General features: G+C 50.1%; 7 protein-coding genes across 7 annotated transcripts; 5 read left to right on the top strand and 2 right to left on the bottom strand.

The window, feature by feature from the left end:
- Positions 1–3: 3 nt before the first annotated feature.
- Positions 4–3,747, top strand: MIND_00311500 (uncharacterized protein; the record flags this gene model as incomplete). The annotated part of the gene is made up of 15 exons (XM_037359972.1): positions 4–228; positions 285–449; positions 497–783; positions 831–877; positions 930–1,281; positions 1,332–1,403; positions 1,452–1,593; positions 1,642–1,783; positions 1,827–1,887; positions 1,933–2,413; positions 2,463–2,693; positions 2,744–2,925; positions 2,973–3,189; positions 3,238–3,661; positions 3,719–3,747. The coding sequence occupies 15 exons, from the start codon at positions 4–6 to the stop codon at positions 3,745–3,747; spliced, it is 3,057 nt and encodes a 1,018-aa protein (XP_037222857.1).
- A 377-nt stretch (positions 3,748–4,124) lies between these two features.
- On the bottom strand, positions 4,125–5,493 carry MIND_00311400 (WD-REPEATS-REGION domain-containing protein; the record flags this gene model as incomplete). The annotated part of the gene is made up of 7 exons (XM_037359971.1): positions 4,125–4,214; positions 4,263–4,282; positions 4,329–4,582; positions 4,636–4,701; positions 4,755–4,857; positions 4,906–5,032; positions 5,086–5,493. 7 exons carry the CDS (start codon positions 5,491–5,493, stop codon positions 4,125–4,127), a joined length of 1,068 nt encoding a protein of 355 aa, XP_037222856.1.
- Positions 5,494–5,649: 156 nt separating this feature from the next.
- MIND_00311300 (TEA domain-containing protein) lies at positions 5,650–7,255 on the top strand (the record flags this gene model as incomplete). The annotated part of the gene is made up of 4 exons (XM_037359970.1): positions 5,650–5,785; positions 5,835–6,005; positions 6,061–6,510; positions 6,558–7,255. The coding sequence occupies 4 exons, from the start codon at positions 5,650–5,652 to the stop codon at positions 7,253–7,255; spliced, it is 1,455 nt and encodes a 484-aa protein (XP_037222855.1).
- A 159-nt stretch (positions 7,256–7,414) lies between these two features.
- On the top strand, positions 7,415–8,693 carry MIND_00311200 (Intradiol RING-cleavage dioxygenase; the record flags this gene model as incomplete). The annotated part of the gene is made up of 10 exons (XM_037359969.1): positions 7,415–7,562; positions 7,606–7,643; positions 7,693–7,748; positions 7,795–7,850; positions 7,901–8,026; positions 8,076–8,221; positions 8,267–8,346; positions 8,392–8,494; positions 8,539–8,637; positions 8,685–8,693. The coding sequence occupies 10 exons, from the start codon at positions 7,415–7,417 to the stop codon at positions 8,691–8,693; spliced, it is 861 nt and encodes a 286-aa protein (XP_037222854.1).
- Positions 8,694–9,006: 313 nt separating this feature from the next.
- Positions 9,007–12,332, top strand: MIND_00311100 (uncharacterized protein; the record flags this gene model as incomplete). Its single annotated transcript, XM_037359968.1, has 10 exons — positions 9,007–9,217; positions 9,265–9,529; positions 9,582–10,065; positions 10,123–10,212; positions 10,264–10,476; positions 10,532–10,846; positions 10,896–11,072; positions 11,120–11,679; positions 11,737–12,264; positions 12,314–12,332. The coding sequence occupies 10 exons, from the start codon at positions 9,007–9,009 to the stop codon at positions 12,330–12,332; spliced, it is 2,862 nt and encodes a 953-aa protein (XP_037222853.1).
- An 80-nt stretch (positions 12,333–12,412) lies between these two features.
- On the bottom strand, positions 12,413–14,582 carry MIND_00311000 (MFS domain-containing protein; the record flags this gene model as incomplete). Its single annotated transcript, XM_037359967.1, has 14 exons — positions 12,413–12,544; positions 12,583–12,710; positions 12,764–12,810; positions 12,859–12,917; positions 12,971–13,118; positions 13,164–13,217; positions 13,268–13,342; positions 13,393–13,436; positions 13,484–13,521; positions 13,574–13,752; positions 13,797–13,925; positions 13,972–13,990; positions 14,043–14,343; positions 14,391–14,582. 14 exons carry the CDS (start codon positions 14,580–14,582, stop codon positions 12,413–12,415), a joined length of 1,545 nt encoding a protein of 514 aa, XP_037222852.1.
- Positions 14,583–15,042: 460 nt separating this feature from the next.
- Positions 15,043–17,878, top strand: MIND_00310900 (uncharacterized protein; the record flags this gene model as incomplete). The annotated part of the gene is made up of 4 exons (XM_037359966.1): positions 15,043–16,466; positions 16,518–16,746; positions 16,796–17,488; positions 17,531–17,878. 4 exons carry the CDS (start codon positions 15,043–15,045, stop codon positions 17,876–17,878), a joined length of 2,694 nt encoding a protein of 897 aa, XP_037222851.1.
- Between the last annotated feature and the right edge of the window lie 52 nt (positions 17,879–17,930).

Raw genomic sequence — 17,930 nt, 5'->3', positions numbered from 1 at the left:
AGGATGTCGACCATCTCGACCGCGCTCCGCAACTTCAAGGAACCAACGAAGGAGCAGCTCACCCAAATATTCTTTTCGATACCACCCAGTCCCACCGCCACTCTCATAAATACTCCCAGCAGCAATGAAAAGGGCGAGAAAGGACAGTCGCCCGCTTCAGAGGAGGTCGAGAAGATGGATATAAACGCGGTGTTGAGCTTAGGCGTCCAAGGTGAAGAGGATGCCTATGTATGTCGCTTACCCTTGGAAGTGTGGTGGTATGCTGACATGAAGAAATCTTGCAGGCCGGGAAGCTATATATCATAGCGCCCTACCTTGCATTTGCCTCGCTCGACCGGAAATCAGTCAAGTTCACCGTCCCGCTGTCTGTGATTCGGCGGGTAGAGAGATTGAATGCGCGGGCGGGCATCTACGCCCTCAGTCTTTCGACATGGCATGGTTCGAAGATTGTGAGTTTCCAGCAGACACAACAGGGAAACATTAACTTTCATCACAGATTGTCCAACTGACTTCCCTACGACCAACTGCGGATTTGTTCTGCTCCCTCCTTCGCGATGCGCTCAAGCTCGAGCTACAACGCGGTCAAATGAGAGCTGTGAAAGGCTTCGTCAAGACATGTTACTCCGAGGCACTCATTTCAACCACATCTCAAGTCGCAGACAATGAGCGCGAAGACGGGAGCCTAATTACCGATGAGAAGGAGGATGGCGGGAGTGCACCAAGAGAAGTAGCATATCATGGGGGGCTTGGCTTGAAATTCAAGTTCCCTGGCGATCCCAAGAAGTGAGTGACTCGCCTTTGGCCACCAGGCAGATTGACCATTGATATAGATTGCGAGAGGCATCGAAGATCAAGCTGTGGACACAATATCTTCGAAGTATCTGGCTTTTGACTCAATTTGATAATTATTTTAACCCGAATTCACCCAGTTCATGGACGCAATCTGACTCTTCTGCGCTATCCACAATGCACTCGACTTGTCCAGGTCGGCCTTCCCAACAGACTCCGAGGAGAGATGTGGGAGACATTATCAGGCTCAGTCTTCCTCCGTTTCTCTAACCCAGGGTTTTACGATGCGCTTCTTGAGAAGAACGTTGGTCGCACGACCACGAGTACGGAGGACATTGAGAAGGACTTGCACCGCTCGTTGCCCGAATATGCAGGATACCAAAGCGAGGAAGGTATCAATGCGCTTAGGAGGGTTTTACAGGCCTACTCGTTCAAAAACCCCGAGCTAGGCTATTGTCAAGCAATGAACATTCTTGCGGCGGCTATCCTCATGTGCTTTGATTCCTTGCTTTCCCTTGGTCGAAATATTGATGGTGATCTAGTTATATGTCGGAGGAGCAAGCTTTCTGGCTGCTTGAGGTTCTATGCGATCGTCTTCTTCCTGGCTACTACTCGTTGGCTTTTCACCCAATAATTTTTCACCCTTGCTCACAATTTCGTAGGCCTTCGATGCACGGAACTCTACTAGACCAGCGTGTCTTTGAATCCCTCGTCCAGCGATGCCTTCCTATGATCCATGACCATTTCCAAGAAGTAGATGTGCAATTGTCGGTCGCCTCACTTCCATGGTTCCTCAGCTTGTTAGTCCTGTCAGCTACACTGTAACCTGGTGGTCTTATCACCGCCAAATAGGTTCATCAACAGTATGCCGATGATTTTCGCTTTCCGGATAGTCGACTGCTTCTTCTGTATGGGACCCAAAGTTCTCTTCCAAGTTGGGTGAGTAGTTTTTTTGATCAATATGTTGTTGTTGATTGCAATGTTCTCAGGTTAGGTACTTTTTTCGAATTATCCAGGAATTTAGCTGATGACTTTAGCGATACTGAAGATCAACGGCGAAGAGTTGCTTAAGGCTCAAGACGACGGTGGTTTCCTCAAGTAGGGTTGATCATCTTCTGCATTGTTGTTCTGAATAGTTCACAGTCTGATGCGAGACTACTTCGCTTCTCTTGGGGACTCAGCGCACCCACATTCACCTGACCCACGTGCTCGCGCCATCACTCGTTTCCAGGAGCTTCTCCTTGTGTCCTTCCGCGAGTTTTCTGTCATAACAGACGAGCTTATCCAATCCGAGAGACGGCGATTCCGTAGCGAGATCATTCATAGCATCGAGTCATTTTCCAAACGGTCGGCCATTAGAAATCTCAAGACCCTTGGACGATTCTCCAAGGAGCAGGGCGGGTTGGTATACGATGCATTATATAAGGCTATGTGCATAGTGCCGCCACCGCCTGAGATTGGGCAGCCATCATCTGTCCCAGCTCTGGTGAGCACTGCAGAGGGAGCAGTTGCTGGGACGGAGGAAAAGCCAGAAACTCGAATTGGCTTGCGGACGTTCCAGTATTTTTTGAGCGAGATTGCTACATGGGCGAGGGACGAACGGATCGTAACAAATGGACTGACGGTCAGCGCTGCTCTTTCATTTTCAGATTGATTACTAATGTTCGCTCCAGCGCCGAATCGATCGGGAAGTTGCTGAGCATGAATTCATTGACCGACTATTCTTTTTCTGGGATACTTCTTGTCGTGGGGCACTTTCATTCCAAGATCTCATTTCCGGCTTAGATGGTGTCATGTTCAACGACCTCATGGAGAACATCGAATGGTTCTTCAACCTTCATGACAAAAATAAGGATGGTTTCCTCACCAAAGACGAGGTCTTGACACTATCAGAGACATTCTTAGTCCGTCGTCTCTTCTCTGTGTTCCCTTTGGCTGACCGAGACATCGATAGTTCATTTTTCGATATGAAGTTGGCGACGCCTATTTAGGAGCCGTCAGCCGATTCATGACCAACGCATTCGAATATGGAGACGCTCTCCTGCCCCCATCAGACGAAGAGCCCATAAAGAACGAACAAGGTGGAGAGACACCACCGTCTTTGCCTACGAACCAACCTTACCTTAACCTCGCCACGTATGTTGTTCACCTTATTTCGTCCAGTCGCCGATGGCTTTGCACAGATTCCGAATGGTGGTGCTTGCAGACGAGGTTCTCGAGTCTTTCTTTGAAGCTGACTTGTCTGCTTCTTTCCGACTGGAGCCTCTCCCAGAGATGGAGCTGCCCGTTTCAAGCAGCGGCCTGCTTGGTGATCTCTGGTCGACGATCGCAACGGACAATAACAAGCAGATGTTCAATATGTTTACTGACCAGATTGGCAAGACGATTGGGAAGCATCAGGTACGCACATTGCGTGAACAACTGACATTGCGCTGATCAACTTTTCAGGTCGTCCATCGACCATCCATTGGGAGATACACTAAACTGGAAGAACCTAAAGCACGCGAGTCGTTGCTCACGCCATCAATGCGGCGATCAGCATCGAAGACTAGCCTCTCTGCTGAGAGCACCAAGACCGCAACGACCATCACACCTTCGTCTTCCTCTACGCTCAGCGTAAATACTGTGGTCACACCTCCCGCGAAAGGGGCTCCTCCTAGTGGCTATTCACCCCACCCAATGCTGCAAGCTGCAAATATCGCATTGATGGAGAGGACACCCTTCGCAATTGATGATGCTAAAGACGACGACGAGGACAGCGAATCGGAGCTCGATGCGGGCGAGAATGACGACCGGGTTATGGATGAAGTCGACGCGTTCCTGGAGGCTCACGATTCAGGGCTGACAGATGCTGACAAAGAGGTTGCCAAAGGTACGTGCTAACGGTGTTTACCGAAATGGGCGTCCTTGTGTTTATGCTTGGTTTCAGACCTTATACATGCGGAGCCTGTCAAGTAGATTGGGTTTCCTTTCACTTGGCTCCCGTTTTTTTCTCCTCCGTCACCTACAACAACAAGCAAGCTTTTGGCGTCAACGCTGCATCTGTATCGGTACAAGCATAGTCTTTTTCGTCGTTAATCTTCTGGACTGGTCGTGTAAATTGTTATCTCGAATGAAAGTGCTAGATGGTGGTCGACTCGATCCAGTGGGACCCACCCAAGGAAAATGATGGATGACACGACACGCGACAAAACTATGACGTTTAAGGAAATCCTTGTCTTTGTTTACTGCACGCGCAGTCCCAAATTTGCCTCCGCGAAGATGCTGTCTCGGGTGTTGGATAGGATGTACAAAGAACACTCGGAAGCAATTGCCAAAGCGCACTAAGTGCCTGTCTAGTCGTCAAAGCCACGATCTGTCCATATGCGGATGGCGAGATCTGACTCTATGGACCCTGTGGCTATCATATTTTGTATGGGGTGGGTCTGCAAAGTAGCTTAGTCCGACGAAGCAAGAGCCGATTAAAGCGGTACCGCAACTGCGACCACAACATCTAAATGAATCAGTTGGAATAAGATTTCCTTCAGGCGGGAACGGACCAGTGTGCCCTTCAAGGACCTGAACGATTTCTCGACTCTGCAAATCCCAAATGTAGGTTTTGTTGTCTTCGCTACCGGATACTATCCATTTTCCACCCGTGACACTGAAGCACGCTGAAATGCAGTATTTTGTGTTGGTATGGCCTGTGTAGGTCTTTAAGCAACGCGTGGTTTGGTAATCCCACAGTCTGATGGCGCTATCGTGGGCAGTCGAGAGAATATATTTGGAGTTGGGGGAGAATTGGACGTGTTGGCTTATTCGTTGATATATTGAGCTGGGACTGCATCAAATCGAGAAAGAACTGACCAAATGGCGTCCTGAGTCTCCGCAAGAGTTTTTAAGCACTGTCCGTCACTCGCATTCCAGATTCGGCTGTCAGATATTGAGCTACCATGTCGAGGAAGCGGGAGAGAGAGTGACCATACATAAGGCCGTCGAGGGAACAAGAGACGATCAATGTCGCGTCTCTATTGAAATTCACAGCAGTCACGTAATCCAGATGGGCAGCCATAGTCTTCATGCATTTTCCTAAGAGATAGCAATGGGAAGGCACGTGGCAGAGAGGAGAAATCACACCTTTAGCAACATTCCATATTCGGACAGCGCCTTCGCAGCCGCCAGAGACAAGCAGATTGGAGGCTTGGTTGTAATTGAGGCAGAACACCCACTTGGAATGCCCCCTCAATATTTTAGTTGTTAAACCCTCGTCAATTGTTTCAGGAATGGGAACAATTCGGTTTTTTATCACAAACATACTGAATCTACCTCCCATATCCGGATCGTGGTATCGTCTGAGCCAGACGCAAGAAAGACACTGTCGCTTGACCATGCAATGTCGGACAAGCCAGCTTCATGCCCCACCAAGTTTCGAATAAGTTCGCCAGTATGTGGAGACCAGATTTTGACCATTTTTTCTGCGCCACAGGAAGCGAGAAGAGTTCCGTCCGGACTAAATTTGACGGCGGAGATGGATTGAGTATGGCCTCGAATTGTGTGTCGAAGCTGATAGTTGGGTTTGTCGCGAGAAGTGGCGATTGAAGGCCCTGCAGTAGGAGCTGGGGCTGATGTTTCTACAGGCTGAGGGGGAGCATCTTGAGGATCATCTTCTGTTGTTTGTGACGCATTCCCCTCATCCTCCGAGTCTGATTCATGGCGGGTCGACATGAAATCGCGGTCACGCGTCACGACGTCAGTGGTGTGACAGTTCCCAGATCTTGAATCTTGTCCTCCGAGTCCTTGCTAAGACGATGCCGTTAGTCCATGTCATATCTAAGGGCCACTCGCGGCTGCTGAGACGACCGCTACTTCCCTCCACCCTCCATGCCCCACGGCAGCGCCGGCGCTTCCCAGGAATTTCTTCCAGAGCCGACAATACTGGGTCGTCGTAGCTACAAGATACCAAGGGGCGAAACCGAACCCGTATGGACTTCAGAACTCGAGGATGCTCTGCTCAAAGGCACCTTGTTTTTTTTTACCGCTAGTATCGTAATCTGAACAACTTATAGCCCTCGATGCCTACAGTCCCGCGCGTGGACATCACAGGGCATTCCAGCGCAACCCGAAGCGCAATCGCTTCATTTCTGACTTCATTTTCAATGTGACTGGGACGCGTCGCACTGCTAAACAGGTCGGAAGCCGCCTACAGCAGATGAGAGACACCTGCCAGAATGAACGAAGTAAGTTTTTGTCGCATTACTCTTTACCAAGACGACCTTACACCTCCTGTTCCAGTTCAAAGATTAATTCAAGGCTCCGTCGTCACCGTAGACGAGTCCGTCATCTCATTTGATTCAGCATCGTCGCCTTCCGCGTCCTCTAGCGATCACGATGAGCTGAAACTGGCTGAAGTTTCTCCAGAGAAGACCTATGTCACAATCCAATTGCAGCCGTTGAGCGAACGTGAGCGGCGGAGCTCGGTGACCGTATGTCATGGTGCAAACGCCGACTCGATCCAAGTGGACTGCTCTGCCGATCTCGCTAGCAGCATTCCGCTAGTGACATTCACGTTGCCCTTCAAGATCTCTTTGTCGCACTGCTCCTACTACAAAGTCAACGTTGGAGACTCTCTCGTCTATGCGGATATTTCTGAAATCACTTTTTTATCTTCGACCCGACAAGGGGAGTACACCTACAGCACCCCACTGGTTCCGTCTTACTGGACTCAGCTCAGTTGCAGTTCGCGTAAGTGGGGCCATTCATATTTTGACAGCTTGGTGACTTGATTCCAGAACTTTATGAGTGTGTCGTCGAACTAGATATCCTTCAAACTCGTCTCCGCCTTGAGGAACATAACATACCCTCCAGTCCACACTCAAATGATCTCCCGGTTCGTTCTTTTGTGTTCCGATTTGCGGCATCGTTACCGAGCTCCCATACGTTCTCCTTCACGCCGCCTAATCTTGCGGCTGAGCCATGCCTCCCACCGGAGTTTCCAGGTTCGCGCAATCGTCGACCAATACCCATCATAGCGCCCACCCGCCTCGGAGACAATGCTCATAATCTTCCGCTGTCTTCTTCACGGCTGCAACATCGTTCAGAAGCATCACACAATTCGACTACTTCGCGTCTACCACTGGGTCTCTCCTGCCCAGTTGAAGAACAAGATATATCAGTACTTTATACTCATGACTGTGACTGGAGCTCCCATGCAGCTGCGACAGCGGGTCCATCTGACTATGCTGCCTTGGCTACTCAAACCACACCCTCGGCGACACCACCTCTATTGTTGCATTATTCATACGACGGACAAATCATCCAGCATCCAACTCCATCTTATCCAATCCCACCAACCGGAAATTCGCTCGTTAGCGAGTGGGCCGCCTTATATGCGTATGAGCCTACTCTCCCCACGACTGTTGACGACAACACTTTTACTGTTATACCTTCGCTTAATGCTGTTGTGCCATATTTCTACCAGAATCTGTAGCCTTAGTTTATGTTCTTGTACATAGCCTGGTATCGTAGTTAACCATTCGTAATTTGTAGTTAGCGTGGGTGCTCCTGGTAAAACCATGGCTAAATATAGTAGTCACAGTTCTAACTCGTCTCATGATAATGCTCCGGTTCTCGCTCTCTGCTTACCACCATGTCCAACGCCAATGTCCCGGAGGAGTCGATGCTTCGTGCCGCAACACTTGCACACAACCATGGAATTGACCTGACCAAACTGCCGAAAACCCTCGACATGACGGCGGAGACTATCACTGAGAATGTGCACGTTATGAACCAAAACTGTTCGTTCCTAGCTTACAGGCTACTTGTCTAAGCCTTTTCCAGGCCAAAACGAACGGTTGAAGTTCATATTCAAGCATCTGGTGGGTAGTATGCCCGAAATGACGATGGAAAATCCCATTTGTTTCGGAGATTGACCACCTTCACGATTTCGTGCGCGAGACTTCGTTGACTACCGAAGAATGGATGTAGGTTGAACTCTTATTACTTGGGTTCACCTGTTCACGAGAACAGGACTGCTTTGGAATTCCTCACCAAGACTGGTCAAAAATGTACTGACATCCGCCAAGGTCAGCATAACTTTCCAAGATATTTCCAGCATCTTGATCTGTCGTTGTAGAGTTCATTCTGCTCTCTGATACCCTTGGAGTCTCAAGTCTTGTTGATGACATGAATCACGCAAAGCCTCCTGGTGCGACGGAAGCCACGGTTCTCGGTCCATTCTTCACTGACGACGCTCTGCACTGTCTGTCGATCTCCTTCCATTGTTTGTGCTTTAACGGTTGAATCATCAGTCGAGAATGGTGAAAGCATTGCTTCCGAAGGCAAAGGCGACTACATGTGGGTCGAAGGACGAGTTCTAGACATGGAAGGCAACCCCATTCCCAATGTTCTCATCGATACTTGGGAGACAGACGGCAATGGGTTATACGACAATCAAGTTGGTTTACCGCTTTTCTATATCTAATCTAAGCGACGAGTTTAGTATTCCCAACGTGGTGGCCCAGACTGTCGAGGACAAGTCACAACTACAAACAAAGGCGAATTCAGCTTCCGTGCAGTTGTGTACGACCAACAAAGAATCATCTATGATGACTCACTCATGCTTAGCCCTGTCTCGTATCCCATTCCAAGCGATGGTCCGGTTGGAGGGCTGGTACAGGCTCTGGGGCGACATGTTTTCCGTCCCGCGCATCTACATATGATGCTCCAGGTTGGCTTTCAGGAGAGTCTCTCAGAAATTTACCGAACCCACAGGCTGATGGATACGAGAAACTGGTCACTGCTCTTTACTTCAAGGGAGATCCCTATTTGTATAGTGATGTCGTGTTTGGGGTCAAATCAAGTCTCGTTGTTGTGCGTCCATGCAGCTTGCGCCTCCAGCCAAACGACTGAATCGATAGCGCATTTGAAGGAGACCACAACCGAGAATGATGTAGAAATCACACGTCAACGTGGTTTCAGGAATGCGACCAGCCACAAGGTTCTCAAACAGGACTTCACGCTTGTTACAGTTGCAGAAGCCACAGAAGCACGAAAGAAGAGTATGGAGGCAGCAAGGTTGGCCGTTGGAAAGCAGTCGGACACAACAGTGTAGGGAATAAAGCCAAGGTCGATGGCTTCAGGTTGCCTTCTGCGTTATGTAGCACTGTGGTCGCGCGGACTGAATTATTACGATTTTGAACTTTGGCCCTGATGACTGATTACGTGACGTGTACCATTTTGATGTTCCTCTTCCTTTTTGTGGTGCTGCTCTGCGGCCCACTGTCTCTGGCCATCCAAGAGGCAGATGTCGGGGTCATAGACTGGCACACACGGCTTGTGGGCAAGCCCCTTGCCCCGCCCGTCTTTCACCACGTAGGCAGTGAATCTGTCATTGTCGTTCCAACCGCAAGCAACGTTCTTGCCGCGCTGAATACGTCTGACGGTTCAATTGGTTCGCCTGCTCTATTTGTCTCTGGTATTGACTGACGCGCTTTGTAGTATGGAGATACGTGTTTGACCAGGCAGACGGACTCGTGAATGTCCGCGTTGACAGTGACTTCGTGGCAGCGCTTTCTGGCGTAGGGGGCTCTACATTACGGATATTCGAGACAAGCACCGGTGCGATAACACGAGAGCAGAGGCTGAAAACTCCGGAAGGCAGCCCGACTGGTATAGATGTTGCCCAAAACAAGTTCGTGTTGAACTCTCGCAGTATCACTCGCGTTGGAGAGGGCGAATGGATCTGGGATGCTCCAGAAAACCAGTGCGCGTTATTATACGATGCTTCACGTTAGTTTACTGACTGGAAAATACAGGGGCCCATATTCGAAACTTGTGCATACGGACGCATCTCTTTTCGCTGTTGGACACAATACCGACACCTTCGGCCTTCATCTCGCGTCAATCGACCCGCAAACAGGCTCGACCATTCAGACAGCATTCAAACACTTGGCGCCACGTATCTCATCTTTCATAGTAGTGGCTGACTTGGCTGTCTGGATCGAGCCTGTCGTGCAGAGTCTTGAATTCTTGCAACTGATCCCGTCGTTGCAATCGTCAATACGAGTGGAGAAGGAACTCAAGTGGATGGCCGTCGTCGATGTAGATCTCCAGAAGCAGGGTCTCTTTGTGGGGGTTTTAGCAAACGGAGACGCTAAAGTGTTGAAAGTGAAGGAGGGCGGCGTCATCGAGGCAGTCCATACATTCCCTGCCAATGACGGACCACAGTCAATCTTTTCGGGTGGTTTGGACAATCAGGGCAACGCTTTCATCGCGCGCTTGTGGACCACGATAGATAGCGTAAGTTTTTTTTTTTTTTACCAGGCTATTCATAAAAGCATCTTACACTTTTCACAGAGGACCCGCGTCGAAATTTATAGCCCAGCTCAAAATCTTGTCCAATCCACGTTCCTGGTCAATCCGCACCGACAAGGGACTGTCACACATGTAAGCAGTCTGTGTGGTTACGACTTCTCGTTTCGTTCTAACACTAGTCAGCTTGGTATTGACAGGACGAGACTGGCAATCACGACTTCTACCGGTTCTATCCAGCTATGGGACAATGAACAGCTTCTTTGGACTCGTGAAGAAGGCCTTGCAAGCATTGATGTAGCTGCCTTGGTCGAGCTGCCCCTTCCTGAACGTATTGCCCACGTCGCTGCAAACGAATCGTTTATTTCTCGCCTTCTGCGACAGATCTCTGACACTAAGGTTCTTGACTTTCACTCAGCTTCTGAGTCTGCTTATACGATTGCTTTGAGGATAGGACTTTCCCGCATATGCTGCTGCTTTTGCTCAACGTTTCGTGGGTGGAGTAGAAGATGCTGTAGCGACTACGGTCGATGCACCTCTCATCCGGGATTCGTATGGCTTCCGGCAAGTTCTCGTTGTGGCAACTGCATACGGCTCTGCATTTGGCATCGACACTGCGAATGGAGCGATCATTTGGACTCGAGTTTTCGGGCTTGGCTGGGCCGGTGCAGATGTCGGTGGCTCGGTACAACCACTCAAGATATTTGTTTTGAGCGGTGAGGGAGAAAAGAAGGATGCTGTGATTGTTGCGCTGAGGAAGGCAGATAACGTAAGCCGCTTCGTTATCCTGCTATTTACGCTAATCCAACCATTGGAAGGGCCTCGTTGATACTGTAGTTTTCAGAATCGATCCTCTGACTGGCCAGTCAATTACTCCTGTCGAAAAGGATACCGAACAACTTTTACAAGGAGAAGACCTCATCCGTGGACCACTTGTAGCAGCATTTCCACTCCCAAGTTCCGACGTCATTCTCCTAATCGATGAATATTTCCAAGTATGCGTGCCAGTCGCTGTCAAAGCTTTCGTTGAATTATTCGTTAGGTCAATCCCTACCCGGCCACTGAAGCAAGCGACAAACTTGTTGCCAAAGTTGCATCGAAGATGTTCTTGCCATTCCTGCAGAGTTTCCAAGATGGTCCACGAGTCGTTGGTCATGGCCTGAAGCTCGACGAAAAGCTTTCGGACAAATACCTTGCCTATCGAACGTGGGGCTTGAATCTTCCCCGCGGTGAGATAGTAACGCGGCTGATCCGACCTCAAGTTGGACCAGTGGTGTCGTATGGCAAGGTCCTCGGCAATCGAACAACACTATACAAGTACCTCAACCCGCGGATGTTTGTGGTGCTCACCCAAAGCACCGACACAGCCCCTGAGCCAGGATGTGGACTGTACGTTGTGGATGGAGTCAAAGGCAGCGTGTTATATTCTGTTGCACTCCCCGCAAACGGAGAGGCGGTTTGTGATGTCCAGGCAACGTTTACAGAGAACTGGTTAGTTTATCATTATTACGACGGGGAGGGCATGGGAACGGGCCAGACCAAGACTTGGAAGATTGTAACGGTCGAACTGTACGAGGGAGGCTTGGACGAGAAAACGCGCAGGTTTGTTTTTTCTGATAATTCTGCGCCGATCGTTGCTGACGTCTTTCGGTTTCTTAGCTCCGATATGTCTGCGTTTTCTGAAGACCTTCTGCAGGTCGAGCCATTAGAGCAGTCGTACATCTACCCCCACCAGGTGACCGCAATGACGACGACATCGACCAAATTCGGAATAACCACCAAAAATGTCATCGTGGCTACACAGAACAACAAAGTTCACGAAATTCCGCGCAGGATGCTCAATCCACGCCGACCAAAAGACCGCAAGCCTACCGCTGAGGAGCAGCAAGAAGAGCACCTACTTCCCTATGAACTGCTCATGCCGGATGACCCGCGGCGCACAATATCTCACCAATATGAAGTGGCGCGCGTCCGCAACATCATTACCGCGCCGGCCTTATTGGAATCCACATCACTTGTGTTTTCCTATGGTCTCGATTTGTTTTTCACACGGGTTGCGCCATCAAGCACATTCGATGTTCTCAGCAAGAGCTTCAATAAGGCCCAGTTGGTGTTAACGGTCTTTGGTTTGGGCCTGGGCATTGCCATAACGCGGCCGATGGTGAGGAGGAAGCGTTTAAGGGAGAGGTGGTACCAATAGAGTGTATGAGTAGACCTAGTGCTAATTATTTGAAAGTTTGACTACACATGCCTGAACTAGGCAGCGGCGTGTTTGAACGCGTTATGGAGCTGCCCAGTTCAAGCTGCACGCAGCACTGGCTAAGTACTTGATTACCTATACTCCAACTTGGGTTTCCTGTCCCACCTGCGTTGTGACGGTCTCTACGACGTCTTCTCTGTCTGAGCTCATGACCGCTTTTGAAAACTTGCTCTTCGCGCGAATCCGATAGCCATAGAACAACAGTACCTGTCAAGACAATTTGAGTTATGAACTTGCATAAGCACCTCACCGACATAGGGTATTGGGACGAGCAGGATGGATATAGCGGCAAATATTGCGTTTGCTTTGAGGTAAGAAAGGATTCGGAACATATGCTCGACGAAGAGCGGGAAAACTGCCGCCGCAGTATTGCCTGTTTGTTTTCTGAAATTTAATACCAGCTGGTCAGAGGAAAGGAAGACAGACGGAGTAAAGATTGCGCTGCAAGTGCCGAAGAAGCAAATGGGCCGTAGCTGGAATAACATTGAGAATGAAAAAGGAGAACCATCAAGACGACCCACCAGTCCGTGAGGTAAGCGTAAATGGATACGTAAACGCCAAAGACGGCCCAGACGCAGATCTGGTGCGCAAATATTGAGTTGAAGACAGCTGAAAGAAGATGAATCCACGCACAGCAATTCCTATGGCCATGACTATCCAAGGAACAACATGGGACGTGTTACAGGCAGCCGCGAAAATGCCCATTCCAACGGGGAATACGGTTGCTGATGCGCAAGCAAAGTACAGTCGTGCTTCTGGGCCACGTTTGGCAACTCGTTGTCTGGAAGCTAATTAGATGGAGTGCCTACAGAACCGAAGAGCGCACCGGTAGAGTCGATCCTGGAAGATGGAAGCAAGGAAACCTAACACAACACCGAAACTTGTTAAGTCAGCACCCAAGCCATGACCAATATAGCATCATCTGCACACATTAACGACAAATATGCTGTTCCAACGAGGCCAGAAGAGAAATGGTGGATGTTTCGCAGAATGTTTGGGGTCGATCTAAGGGACCATATTAGCAACCCATTATTTGCTCAGAGAGGAATACATACGCCAGGAGAATGTAGTAAACTCCCCAAACGAAGCTGATCCATATCTGTACTTTGTGAGAGGGGAATTTTGAATCGAGAGGAAGATGCTGACGCTGAAGCTTGCGACAACAGGCTCTTTGACAAGAAGGTCTATTAGCTGCTGGTCATTACGATGATTCTGTTCCAAAGAAAAGACACTGACAAATAGGACGCGTGCATGAAATGTAGATCAAGGTTCGTAGACTACGCTCTTCTCCACAGGCTATATAGCGATTGTCGCCCGTTTCCTTGCGAATCTTCTCGGCACGCCGCGAAAGTAAAACAGATGATCGTGTTTCGCGCATTGTCACGAGGAACAATATTCCGCACAGAGCTGAGAGGCTTGTGTTTTCAGTTTAATTTCCTGGATCAGGAGCTATACTCACATCATATGGATGTACTGAATCCAACGCCATTCAAGACGCGGGTTCTGTTCAACCCAACCGGAGAACAATGGCCCCAAGCCGTTGCTGGCTAGAGCGGTGACTGTGAATATGGACATCGGAAGACCTCGGCTGCTAGGATATGAGATCAATTTGACTTGCAAGGAATGGAACACACTCTTGGGGATGCCAAAGGTCTACCAATGATGTCAGGGACAACGAGCGGTTCGCTGAAAAATAGGCACCAACCAGCAATTGAACCGCCAACGATGGTTGTCCCTCCGCCAAATGCGCCTTGAAGCATTCGAGCGACGATGATGGTGGGTCCGTTTTTTGCTCTAAGTCGTTGAGCGAAAGCAGAACGAGGAGAAGAAACAAACAATGCTGCCATGAGATGAGCGAGCACACAGCCCGCCGCGGAGACCAGATATAGCGGCTTTCGTCCACACATCTCGCTGAGAGGTGACGTGAACAGCGGAACGACAGCGAAGCCAAGGCAGAATATCCCCAGCCCTAGTGTGGCTTGGAATTGTGAGCAATGGGTGTCGCGCTGAAATATACCATCAATATCAAGGCGAATGAGGAGGAAGTATATACCATCATGCTGGGGAACCCAAGCGCATAGCCTGAGGCGGTGGAGGCGACGACGAGTTGCAAAAAGAGGGGCCCAGAAAGAATAAGCCATTTGGTGGTGGGTGGAAGATTGACGGGTCGTTCTGGGTCAAACTCGGTAAAGTCTATCCAGAACTTTGTGCCCCGCATGGTTGCACTGTTATCTGGAGACCCCATAGTCGTAAATTATTTTTTGAGCATCACCACGGTGTAGTATAAGTAATTCATTGCTTGGTCATTTCGGGACGGGCACGGAATGAGAAGGGGACACTTCTTCCGGAATAGCGGTGGAACATAGTTTTGTGTTCCGTGACAGTGAACGACTTGCTGAGTGACAAATGCCCTCTATGGCGCACGCGAAACAAGACGTTGAGCTGCGAGCAGAAAAACTGCTCGATTACATAATCAATAGACCAACGTCACGCTCAGGCTTCTTTCCATCTCGATTTCTTGCTCAATTCTCAGTAATGGGTGTGTCCGTTCAGCATGGGCTCATACTGTAGGCTGCTCTGACCAGTTAACAGCTTCGCTTATATCTTCGCTAACAGCCTCTGATATGCATCGGCTATTGAGGTATGTTTAGCGCTGGCGGCAGTGCCTTTTTCGGTTCTTCGTTAACTCTCAAGCAGGCTAATCGATGTCGGAGGCCAACAGGAACGAAACTACACCTAACGAATCCTATCCAAAAGACGCGTCGGGCGTAGGGCAAGGGATTATACAGGTTCAAAACTCGCCGGGGGGTGCTCAAGGGTCTCCTTGGGGCATTCGGACCTCTCCATGGCTTTCTCAAGCGACTAGTGCATCCTCTTGGGGGTCACCAGCCCAGAACCCGTGGTCAAATACTCCCCACCAATCCCCCAGCTATCCTCTTGCAACACAGGCTTCTTCGTGGGGCAGCCGAGCTCATGACCCGTCAACGAATGCGTTTTCAACCACGCCCCAGCACTCGGGTGACTATCAAACAACTCGGAGCTCTAATTGGGTATCACAGTCTCAGAGTCCATGGGGGAATGGATTGGCACCAACTCCTCGTCAATCGCCTGGTTGGAATAGCATCCCTCGGTACTCAAATGCTCCAGCAATCATACCAGTACCATTACCTCCCTCGGAATTGAACCCTTGGGCGACCCCAGGGAGCACCATGGCTTCAGGTCCCATCCTATCACAGAGGGCAAACTATCCACCAACTTCAATGGACCTAGCCGACGACCACAGCTTAGAGCCATTAATGGTTGCTACCAACCCTTTCGATCGACCGACACGCAAACATCGAAAACAAAAGGCCGAAGCTGTCGAGGAAGCGGTGGCGAATCCACAACCGACAGTCCATTTCCAGCAGACTCCTGTTTTCATCCCCCCGCCATTAACTCCTGCGACCACGGTTCCGACTGAAATTGATCCTGCAGACATACCTCTGCCTGCAAGCGATACGAGTAGCGAAATTTCCACAACCAGCAGTGCAACTTCCACAACAAGTAGCGCAAGCTCTGTGAAAGTTTTTCCAATCGACATTCGACCTATTGTCAATCAGGCAACAGCGCCGACCTTCGATTTACCATTGGGTTTTGTGCCTTCCGGACCGAATCTTCCGATGGTCGTCTCGAATGGACCCACAGCATTGCCAGTTACTCCGTTCAAGGGCTCACCTGCCACCTCCGTGTCAACCCTTCCGATTCCAGTGACTACACCATCGAAAAAGATGCATATTTTCGAACAACTCACTGAAGCGCTCAGCGACAGTCTCAGCGAGCTGAGGATTTTGGAAGATGGCCTAGAAAAGTTTTACGGCTATGCTATCTTCTTGCGGATCCCGTCGTTATATTTCTCGCGTGTTGCTCGAATCTTCGAAGACGCGCGGACTAGCAAACCGGACATCCATCGCATGGCACGTGCGAGGTCGTCCCAGTGGAAGCAACCAAACGAGATCCTTGCTTGGGCAGACTATGACCCAACTCCGCTGCCTAATTCTTTGCTGCATCTCCGTGCGTCTTGGGAGAGTTTTATCGATTCATTGATGCGCGAGTGGAAGACGTTGAATGTGGTCAGCGTGCTGCTCATGTCGTACGAATTATTTTTTATGATTATGATTATCGGCTGACAGAATCATTTTAGGGCCATATTGACGCTGTTGCAGATTGAAAGTGCTGCTCACCCAATTACGCGGACAACGGCGTTTTTCTCTCTGATTTGTGCTCTTTTCAGCCTGTTATATGGCTGCATGTACATCATCCGATTCGGAACGATGCGCAAAATGCATAAAGCCGCGAGTTTGGCGCAAGCTGTGGAAGGGAATGGTGAATCTGTCAACATCTGGTGGAATGTTTGGATCATGCTTGCCATGGTGGGTCTCTGATTTGGTGGATGGACATGTTTTTCTTATGAGGAGATAGCCGTTGACCTGGCTTGCGTGGTCGATCATCACGTTTCTGGCCTCGATTATGTCGTTCATCTGGCTCACCGGCTCGTCGCAAGATTCTATTCCGACGCTTTCCCTTCGTGGTGCACTCGGAGTTCGACTCGCGCTGACCTGTGTGATGGCGTTCGGGATTATATACTTTGTTCTTATCGTGCGCGAGTTCCAGCGGTACGGCGATGCGATGGACCGTGCTTGGATGAAGTCCGTGATGGAAGACCTTGCGTTGGCGCGGAACTGGGTGTCGACTGCGAATGCCGCTCCTCCCCAGCAGAGGGCGTGGGAAAATACCCGCCCTCCCAACCCATATTATGACCCGATAACGCCTCCGCTTGAACGATCACCGCCAATGACACCCGCGCCACCACCACCACCTCTGGGTATGGACGATTCAGAGACAGACGACCTTGTTCCGCCCGTCGTTCCGGGTGGAATACGATTACCACCGTACTTCAAGGAGGTACTGCAGAGTGATCTACCATTGACAGCGCTGCCCGATGCGTTCTTGAAACCGGTCAGCGACCTGCAAGACGAGTCGTATCGCGGCTTGAACTTCCGGCATTCGATCATGCATCTGGATCGCGGTGTCAGGGCCGTCGAAGACTGGATGAGCGAGGATGATGGGGGTTTCTTGAGGCTGGACACGGACGATCGGGTCCGTTTTGTGCAGGTGAGAACAAAGTACAATTGAAGCTGGTTTACATTCTTCTAGGACATAACAAGTGCGTGGACCAGCCGTATACGGCTGCAGACAGACGCGCCTGAATATGTGGAGACCCCGCTCTCGCCTCCCGACCCGCAAGTGGTGCAGGAGTTCGTTGACCTGTGGAACACGCGGTACTTCCGTCCGCGGAAGCTGGAAGTCGTGCTCCAGCCCTCGATCTATCGACTTGCGACCGCTGTTCCCACGGATCTGCAGTATGTTGTAGATATCCAGTCCATCGGCGGGAGTGGCGAGCCGCTGCCGTGGGGCTGGTGGCTCGAGGATGGGGGCCTTGGGGGCGAGGGGAGGCGGAGACAGACTGCAGTGAGTAAACGGAAGAAAAAGAGGAAATTGTAGTCACGTGGGCGCGTGTCGGGTAAGGTTAATTTAGGACCTTGGTCCGATTCGT

This window comes from Mycena indigotica (genome assembly GCF_014461135.1).
Source record: "Mycena indigotica strain 171206Taipei chromosome Unknown Mind.scaff0003, whole genome shotgun sequence".
Taxonomy (NCBI): domain Eukaryota; kingdom Fungi; phylum Basidiomycota; class Agaricomycetes; order Agaricales; family Mycenaceae; genus Mycena; species Mycena indigotica.
This window is presented reverse-complemented; position numbering and strand designations above follow the sequence as displayed.